This window comes from Notechis scutatus, chromosome Z (genome assembly GCF_049901735.1).
Source record: "Notechis scutatus isolate UNSWTSFEM ecotype Mainland chromosome Z, rNotScu1.2, whole genome shotgun sequence".
In the NCBI taxonomy this organism is placed as follows: domain Eukaryota; kingdom Metazoa; phylum Chordata; class Lepidosauria; order Squamata; family Elapidae; genus Notechis; species Notechis scutatus.
Genome location: NC_142025.1, coordinates 59,711,766 through 59,721,959, shown reverse-complemented (window position 1 = coordinate 59,721,959; position 10,194 = coordinate 59,711,766). Strand labels below are relative to the sequence as shown.

Below are 10,194 nucleotides of genomic sequence, written 5' to 3'. Positions count from 1 at the left end.
CTTATTACAGATAACAATGCTGAAATTCTGCCATCCACTCTCAATTACTTTGTCTTTAGATAAACATTAAATAATCTTAGAATATAAGCATTAGAACACAAATCCCAAGAGAAAAGCAATCTGCAAAACTGTAATCTAGTCATGAAAACCCAGAACCAAAACAAGTGGCTTCTTTTTTTTCTGAGAACCCCAATGAATTGCATCCTTTTAGCAGCCTCCTCTCATCAAACTAAAGAAGAAAATAGAGATTATGCATTTCTTTTGGGTTGAAACTCCCACCCAGTAATAGTTAGAAATCACAGTCCAGAAATTGGCTAATATTAATTCTTGTGTGCAGTGTTGTGAAGTTAAACATGAAGCAACATTATGGATGCTGTTCTGGAGAGATGTAAGAATGGCCCAGTTATCAAAATCCTGCAAACATGGCAGTTGTGCTGGATTTAATGAGATTCCCTCACCAGACCTCTCATTGTCAGTTGCAGGTTTCTGCATCTCCTCTGGGAAAGATTGAGAGTGATTTGGGTAATTCTTGCTGTCTGAAACAGTCACTCGTGCCTGAGACCTCTCACCTGAGGTCTCTGTGTGCTGAATCGGTGTTGAGGTAGTTAAGCCTTTGTATGTAATTTCACCTGACTCATCTTCTTCAAAATCATTAAGGCAATACACTTCATCCAGATCAAGATCAAGAGTGCGGAAGCCCTTAGTAAGAACCCCAGGCCTTGGGTCTAGGATGCCTCCTAGATGAGGCTGAGCAAGCTGTTGCCAATGGTGCAGTGTGGCAGAACCTTGGAAAACAACAAAACAAACAGGTCAGTAAGGAAATTTGAATTATGGATATAATTCAGTATATATGGAAATTTGAATTATGCTTAATCTTCATTATATGTAGTTACACCTTAATTGCGGATGAAGTTTCATAACTGCTTCAAACCAACTGTTCTGCAAGAGATCATCATAGTGGGAAACTTCATAAAAATGTGGCTTCAGTTTGCAAGTATCAAACATTATGTTACATCACTTTTGTTACTAGAGACAAAATAGATGCGGTGTTTTTGAGATGGCATAATTCTGATTAAGACAAGTCAGTTTGGTTTACTAGTTAAGGTACCAGGCTAGAAACTAGGGGATAGTGAGTTCCACAAACTCAGCTGGATGAACTTGGACCAATCATTCTCTCTCCGTTTTTGGAAGCAGGGAACAGTAATCCACTTCTGACATCTTGCCAAAAAACTGCAGGAATTTGTCCTGGCAATTATCAGGAGGCAAGACTGACTTGAAGCCATAAACTTGGTCCCCCAGACCAAATTCACAATGCATCATTTATTTGTTTGCTTGTTTAATTACATGGCGACCATCTCAATCACCAATATGTGGCCCTCCATCTCATATCACTTTGATATGTTGACTAAGAAATAAATCCAATTTACTTCAATGTAATAAAAAACTACTGTCAACCCTACATAGAAAGATTTTGACTAATTGTCCATCCAAAGAACATGGACTTGTATAAAAAATTTTTTTAATTCAACTGAGTTCAAAAAAACTCAGTGTTATTTCCACCATTTTAATGTAGACAGAAAAGGGGATGAGAAAGAACATTGAAAAGTTCTATTCCTTAACTTCTAGGCTAGCTTAGATAGCTAAGATGGACAGAGGGGGGAACAGCAACATGTCTAGCAATTAAACAATACAATAAAAATGTGAGTTTTACCCTTTTAAAAAAACATTCCACCTTTTAAGAAAAAATTCAAGATAGTGAACATACCTAATACTCCTTCCTCCATCTATTTTTCCTACAAAAACAACCTTCTGAAGTGGATGTGGCTGAGACAGATTGCCCAAAGTCATTTCATGCCTAAGGGAGTATTAAAAATCCCAGGATCCTGGTTTGATCACTAGACCAAGAATAATATGGAATAATCTTATGAATTGTGCCTACCTCCCATTCTGATTTTACCAAAAACAAAAAAGTCTAGTACTTGCCTTTTGCTCACTCCAGACTAAAAGACAACACTGACGCATTGTTCATAGTAGTACAAAAACAAGCACTAAGCACCAGATCCACAGAAGCAGAGGTCTACCAGGACCCATTATGCAAAGATATAAAATGTAAATCTAAAATGTAAGCTAGGAGAGGATAGGATAGGATGGGACAGGACAGGATATGTTTCTCTGTTCATACTACTGGACAGTCTAACATATATTTTGTGTGTGTGTATCTCCTCTCCTCTCTCCTCCTCTCTTTTATTCTTAATATATAACAAATAACTTCATTTCCATTATTAATTAAATAATTAAATAGTATAATAATATATAATAAGCATCTCTAAATTAACTGCTATTATTAATCTATAATAATTGGAGGTTTAATAAAATGCTGTAATGAAATTATGGGCATTTGAATTATATATTTTTAACAAAACAAGTAAAGTGAAAAATAGAGAATAGCTATATAGCAGATAGAAATACATGTACTGTATCTATTCCCCAAGTTAGCTTCCAAATTTCAATTATTTAAATTAAATATTATTTCAAAATATATAAGGATTCTGAAATTATCTCGTGCATAAAGGATACATGCTAAATTTTAAAGATGGTGAATAACACAAAATGCAAGAAAAAGTTTCATACACAAAGAAAAAGCTAAAGTGAAAAATCAGGAGAAACAGAGAAAATGGAAATTGAAAGTTTATTGAAGAAAACAAACTGGATGAAAGAAACCTATACAATACTAATAATCAATAGACAAAAGTTGATTATCTATCTCTTCTCTAAAATATTTTAATTTATTCAATAAGCACTCTGTAAAAGCCAAACATTTATATTGGTTCAGTTGTGTTGGGGGGAATCTTCCCATTTTGATGCAAATTCCCAAAAAATAAAATAGCTTATAGATAAAAAGAAAAAGTTGATTTGTTAGATTCATATTATAAACTCCAAAAATGTAACCCAAAACTAATTATTTGGGTGACATTTATTATAACATTTTTTTATATATGGGTCAATTCTTTTGAAGAAGAGAATGTATGTTATCATAATCTTATACTTTAATCAATGAAATGCTGTGTGTTGTTTTGGAATAATATAAGTAGGTAGGTATTATTACTTATAGATTTTTTTTTATTCAGATGATGAAAGAAAAGCATCCATTTGAAATAATATCCTAATACTAAAAAAAGTACATGGGCTTCATGGTGGCCTATTTCTGATGAAGCAAGTGGCCTGACAGATCAAAGCAAAGCAACTTGAGCTTTTGAAGGAAATGCTACCTTGAATTTGTTACAACAAATTAAGGACCACTTTCAGACTTTAACACTGCAATGTAGCAAGTGTTTTAGTTTGCACAGAAGTGCATGAAAGTCAGTAAACCTATAATGTTGAAATTCAATGCATTTTTACCATATCATTGTTCTTCATATCAATGAAACTTAGGTTTACAGTCTGAATGACATAGGAATATCTAATTTAATACAGGAATTCAAGATGAATCCCTAAAAACTATAAATATTCTACTGAATATATTAGAAACATAGTATACGTTACTTTTTTATTTTAAAGGATAATTCCTGTCCTCAGAAGAGTTCAAACCAACAATGAGGACGGCTACCTCTAAAGTAAAATGAGTATGTATTACAAAGATTTCCTCTTTCTTGCTGATGGAGAAGAGACCACAAATAGTCACAAAGGAGAATAGATAAATGCTGAGAAGCTTTATTATCACCTTCTAAGGGCTTCACAATCTGAAGCTTCTCTGGGAGGTATGAACGACTGCTGACAGATATTCCTGAATAGCCAGTAAATTCAGAAAACCCGGAGTGTGTTCTAAATGACATAATACTCTCTGTTGGAGTAATGGAACCACTATGAAGCTCCCCCTTCTCTGCCAATTCTCTCAACTTTCTTTCCTGTTCTTCTTCAAAAAACCTCCTTTCTGACAGGTAATTCTCCCTTCGAAGGGACAACCTCCGAAGGGCTTTTTCCAGGTCATAAGAACCTGGTGTTCCTGGTGTTCCTGGTTTCTTGTTCTTCTCTTCATCTCTAAAATAAAGAGCAATCACACATTAATATAGGTGACAAGAATAAAGTAAGGAAAAACAAAAAACAAAACAGTTCAATCAATAGAAAGTACACTTTCAATTTGAGAAATAGATAGATAGATTAGTAGGGGTATAGATGCAAACAGGAATGTTCTTTATCTTACTGAGGTTAATGTATTATATACATGCTGCTCATTTAAAAAAACGAGTATGTACCATGGAAGAGAAATATAGCTGATTTAATAAATATAGAAAGCTTTAATACATGCAGTATTGTATACATAAGAACTGGCCTACATAATATGTGGCCCTCCAAGCAGCTTTATGCCCATATTTTTTTTTAAAGTAGCAAATTTTGAGCCACTGCTGCCAGTTACAGAGCTTCTGCCATTCTGCTAGCCAAGAAATAGCTGACTGGCACATACTTCTATACTTCTAGAATTTGCAGTCTATGAGGATTTTTAAATTATCAGCGTGGCCCTTTCTCCTGATGATTTGTGCAGGTCTGCACTACAACCATAAATGGTAAATTATTATTTTCTGTAATCTTCAGTGTCACCTATAATGTTTTTTCCTTAATTCTCCCCAATAACATAAATAATGAGAGCTTATATAGTAATTTGTGAAAAAGAAATTGTCAACCCGAAAGCATCTATTTTAGTTAAAATATCATGGTATTTATTTAAAAAAAGGTGGTCATATTTTCTTTAGGAAAAAAAATCAGTTTGGATACTGCATATGTCAGATTAATTTTAGAATTTAGAATAGAACTGGAAGGGACCTTGGTAGTCTTCTAGTCCAGCCCCCTGCTCAAGCAGGAGAACCTATACTATTTCAGAGAAGTGACTGTCTAGTCTCTTTTTAAAAACTTTCAGTGATGGAGTGCCCACAATTTCTGAAGGCAAGCTGTTCCAGTGGTTAATTGTCCTTACTGTTAGGAAGTTTCTCCTTAATTGCAGGCTGCTTGTCTCTTTGATCAGTTTCCAACCATTATTTCTTGTCCTGCCCACTGGTGCTTTAGAGCAGTGATCCCCAACCTTTTTTATGCGCGGCCCGGTACCGGCATCAGCTGGGCGCCGCTGCCCAGTACCGGCATCAACTGGGCGCCGCCATCTTTTTGAAAAAGTGCTTCCGGTGACATCACCGGAAGCACTTTTTCATCAAAAGATGGCGGCGCCGCTTCTGGTGAGCTTTTTCGGGTAGAAATGGCTTTCTACCCAGAAAAGCTCACCGGCGCACTGCGCCGCCATCTTTTTGATGAAAAGTGCTTCGGTGAGCTTTCTACCCGGAAAAGCTCACGGAAGCACTTTTTTATCAAAAAAGATGGCGGCGCGCCAGCAACCAGCGCGCCGGTAAGACTTGTTCCACGGACCGGTACCGGTCCGCGGACCGGCGGTTGGGGACCCCTGCTTTAGAGAATAATTTGACCCCTTTGTGGCAGCCCCTCAAATACTGAAATACTACTATCATGTCACCTCTAATTCTTCTTTTCTTTAGACTAGCCAAACTCAAAATCTGCAGCCATACTACAGGCCTTTGATCATCTTAGTTGCTCTTCTGTGAACTTTTTCCAAAATCTCCACATCTTTTTTTATTGTGTGGTGATCGCAATCGGTTGCAGTATTCCAGGTGTGGCTTTACTAGGGTTTTGTAAAGCAGCACTAATATTCCATGTGATCTTGATTCTATACCTTTGTTTATACAACCCAGGATTGTTTTGGCTTTTTTGGCTGTTGCTGCACATTGCTGGCTCATATTCAAATGATCATCCAGTAGGACTCCAAGGTCCCTCTTACAGTTACTGTTTTTGAACCAGGTCTTGCCTAATCTGTACTTACATCTTTGTTTTTTTCGATATGTAAAGCTTTCCTTTTTTCCACATTAAAATTCATTTTGTTGGATAGGGCCCATTATTCAAGTTTGTCAAGATCTTTTTGGATCCTGAGTTTGTCTTCTGGAGTGTTGGCTATTCCTGCCAGTTTAGTATCATCTGCAAATTTGATGAGTTCCCCTTCTATTCCCTCATCTAAATCATTTATAGAGATTGAAGAGTTTGGGCCTAAGATAGAGCCTTTTTGTACTCCACTGCTTGCTTCTCTCCATGTGGATGTAGTACCCTTAAGACTACTCATTGAGTATGGTTTTTCAGCCAGCTACAAATCTGTCTGGTGTTGATGTTGTCTATCCCATATTTTTTTAGCTTATCAAGAAGTAGGTACTATTTCGACTACTTTGTTAAATGTCTTACTGAAATTTAAGTATTCTATATCTACAGCATTTCACTGGTCTACTAATATAGTCACTTTATTAAAGAATGAAATAAGATTGGTTTGGCATGATTTGATTTTAACAAACCCATGTTGGTTACTGGTTATAACTTTATTTGCTTCTAGTTGTTCGCAGATCAATTTTGATTATTTTTTCCAGGATCTTCCTAGGTATTGATGTTAGATTGATTGGTTTGTAATTTCCTGGGTCTGTTCCCCCCACCTTTCTTGAAGATGGGAACCACGTCAACCCTTTCAGGTACTTCCCCTTTGCTCCAGGATTTTTGAAAGATTTGATACAGTGGTTCTGAGATAACATCTGCCAGCTTCTTCAGAATTCTGGGATATAATCTATCAGGTCCTGATGATTTATATTCATCAAGGTCAGATAGATGTTATCTTACCATTTTCTTGCTTATTTTTATTTTTATTTCTGGTTTGTCTTTTACAGTAGTTTTTTTTTAATATGTTGGGCTATAATTTCTTTTTGCATGAAGACTGCAAAAGCAAAGAATGCAAAGAATGAGTTAAGCAGCTCTGCTTTCTTCCTACTGCCCGTTACTTCCTTGATTAATTAAGCAGTACTTAAAATATAATGCTTTGTTTAACTGACAATGAAATCACTATGGTAGTTATAATTTAATGGCTCAGGAAAATTCCAAATCCACAAACTGTTTCAAAAAATCATCATTCTAGAAAAATGCAGTGTGGTTGTTAATTATAAATTAATTACTTGAATGAAATGAAATTTTAATTATTCAAAGGTAATTTTATATCAGCAAATAAAATAATTTGCTTGGAATACATTACTCTGATGATTTGTAAGACAAATATAGTTAAGGAAGAAAATAGATTTACATTTTTAAAGTCTCTGATAATTTAAAATAAACATAATTATTTTAAATTACAACAATATGAAAAAAGATAAGAATAGCTTGAATTAAAATTAATTTCTTCTAAATATAGAGATAATGTTGTCTAGTGCAGGGGTCGCCAACCTTTTGGACCACAGGGACCACCAAATTCATAATTTTAAATCCCAGGGACCACTAACCGGTTCTGTGGGCATGGCCTAATTTGTGGGTGTAGCTTGGTGATGATGTTATTGGCTGGGCTTGTATGTAAATATTTTAAATATTTATATAAATATTGAAATTTTTATTAAAAAGAGCAACTTTTACCCAAAATCAGGCAAAGTAGACAGGCAGATTGAGTCGCTCACAAAATCACAGATTCATTGAGAAATCTATCTGCCATTGGCTAGCTCAGTCTGTCACATAAAATTTGCTTGCAAGCAAACTCAAAAAATTAACTCACAACACACCATGTATGTAAATATTGATTTTTTTATTTTAAAAAAGAACAACTTTTACCCAAAATCAGGCAAAGCAAGCAGGCAGATTGAGTTGCTCACAGAATCATTCAGTGATCTATCTATCTGCCATCAGCTAGCTCAGTCTCTCAAATTTGCTTGCCATGAGTCTGCACAGTCCTAAGGGAGGTTCGGCTGTGCTTAAAAGCAGAGCTGAAGATCTAAAGACTAGCTAGAAAGCAAGAAATCCAACCATTTTCTGCTTCCTAGCTGATATAAATCTCTTGGCACAGCAGAACAGATGATGGTCGGAAAAAGGAAAAATAGCTATTTAGCAGGCAAGTTTGCCGGGTAAGGAGTGAGTGGGCGGGGAACGTTCCTGTGGGCCATGTGGACAGCGCAGCCTTGTGTTTCTGGATTAATTGCTTTGGGGGAGTGCTCTGGGGGTCAGATTTCTCTGTGGCCCACCAAAATTTTCTCACAGCCCACCAGTGGGCCACGGCCCACCAGTTGGCGACCGCTGGTCTAGTGAACTGATCTAACCAATGGATGCTATATAATAGCAGAATGTGAAGAAAATGGAAGGAAATCATTAGGATTAAACTGTTTTTTTCATAAGAAGATAGTTAAAAATTAGTATTACTAACCTAGAGTCAGTAGATTCAGTTTCTAGGATGATACTGTTTGTCTTATTGTCTAGCTCAATATTGGAAACGTCTCCTCCATAGAAACTGGATCGTGGTGTGCTGACACAGCTAGAAATGACTGAATTCACTGTGGAAGACTGGTTAGATCCTGGGATATTCATTGGAGATGGAGTTAGGGACCTCTGCTTTACTATCTGATTGATGTTTCGTACAGTGTCAAACACTCTCTTGTGATGGCTGATAAAAACACATATAGTTAGTATTCTTCCAAATAGTGTATAAACCACATTATAATAAATACTTAAACAAGCCTTCATCAGCTAATTCCATTACTTTCAATATATATCTGAAGGGCAGCATATTATGACAGCCTGGTTAAATTTTCTGCAATTATATTTTATCATAATTAATATTGCTTTTTGATGTCATACTGGCCACATCACAGTGGAAATGTCTTTGGAGAGAGCTGGCTCATAGGCCTTGAAACAGATATGAGCACTGCCCCCTATAATGGGAAACGACTTAGTGGAGAAAAATTTGCAGGGACTCCATTAATAATAGTTTTATATTTTTTATTAAATAGAAAGAATAGGTATCTTACATCCTAACACTGAAGAAAGAATATATAATACTTTATAATTAAATAATTATAAATTCTTTAATTATAAATTAAAATTTATTTATAATTAAAAATTATTTATATATATGGAAATGGGAAGGGGCATATCGCAGTATCTTCTTCATAAATGCTGCCCATTTTTAATATAATAGACATGGTTACTTGCCTAGGCAACTAGCCAACTTGACTAGTAATAGTTTTCACACTCAAATGTTAACACTCCCTTCTCTCCCAACAGAAAACAAGAACTGAATCAGAAGTTCCTATAACTGAACATGGGATGCCACACTTCTGCAAAACAAGTCTGATTAGAGCAGGGGTATCAAACTCAATGTCACTGTGGGTTGGATCAGAATAGTGGTTGTCCTCCGGGGCTGGGGGGAGGGGCATGGCTGGGATGGTTGTGACTGACTGGGGGTGGCCTGCTTGTTGTTGCTCATGTGGATGATGCCTGTGGAGGCCAGGTGGGGTTCAGGAGGGAATCCAGGGGTCTCCGGTGGGTGGGATAGTGGGCGGGAGGCTTGTCCTGCAGGATGAGGTGAGGTGAGACAGGGGGCAGGGCATCTACAGCCAGAAACCCATCAGCCACAATGCTTTCTCTGTCCTTTGTGTGCGGGGGGTGGTGGTTTCCAGCTGTAGATGCAACCTGCCTGCCCCTCAGCTGGTGCACGCTGCAGCTCTGGACCCCGCTGCCATCATCAGGCTGGCTGTCCAAGCAAGTGGAGGCAGCAAGTGGAGGCGGGGGGAGGAACATGATGCGGAACGCTGGATGCGCTTACTCAGTCCCACTGTCTTTTTTGGCTTGGGTTAGAGAGCAGGTCACTGCTGGTCATCTTTTCCTTGGCTCCCTTGTGGATCTTGACATTGGCCTGTACGTGGAGCATGTTCCCCTCATGCACCTGACCTCAGTGGCCCACAGCAGTGCCGAGGTGCATTGGGTGCACAAGACGGGTGCTTCACCAGCAGGCTTGCCAGGAAGCGGGGGAGGGAGTGGCACTTCCCACCCACTACCAGAATCAACAGGTGGCGCCCAGCTGAGCTTCTCCAAAGCGTGGCGGGTGGAGGGGTAGGAAACGGTGCCGGCCCCAAGGCTGGAGGAAGGCCTTTGAGCCCTGGGCACCCTGTCAGACAATGCCCTGATGACTCTCCCACTTGTGTGGAGGGAAGCCCCGCTACCCCCAAGCCACCCACTCGCTTACCAGGTGCCATGGCCAAGCCGAGCCTTTCAGGAACACCGGATGAGCAGGGAATTTGGTTGCAATCCTCAGCTTGGAATGGACATGTGGTGTGTGTGTGTGTGTGTGTGTGCAAG

At 38.1% G+C, this 10,194-nt stretch overlaps 1 protein-coding gene across 9 annotated transcripts in view; it reads right to left on the bottom strand.

Annotated features, from left to right (window-relative positions):
* The window catches only part of TRAK1 (trafficking kinesin protein 1), a 289,447-nt gene that overhangs the window by 52,991 nt on the left and 226,262 nt on the right, over positions 1 to 10,194 (bottom strand). For 6 of the 9 annotated variants that reach the window (XM_087947773.1, XM_087947779.1, XM_087947774.1 and 3 more), the window contains 3 exons: positions 8,264 to 8,500; positions 3,722 to 4,038; positions 570 to 785 (listed from right to left, as the gene is read on the bottom strand). In XM_087947773.1, coding sequence (XP_087803899.1) covers positions 570 to 785; positions 3,722 to 4,038; positions 8,264 to 8,500 — 770 coding nt within the window. The remainder of the gene's footprint in view (positions 1 to 569; positions 786 to 3,721; positions 4,039 to 8,263; positions 8,501 to 10,194) is intronic. The other 3 variants (XM_087947778.1, XM_087947777.1, XM_087947776.1) reach the window with 2 other exon arrangements.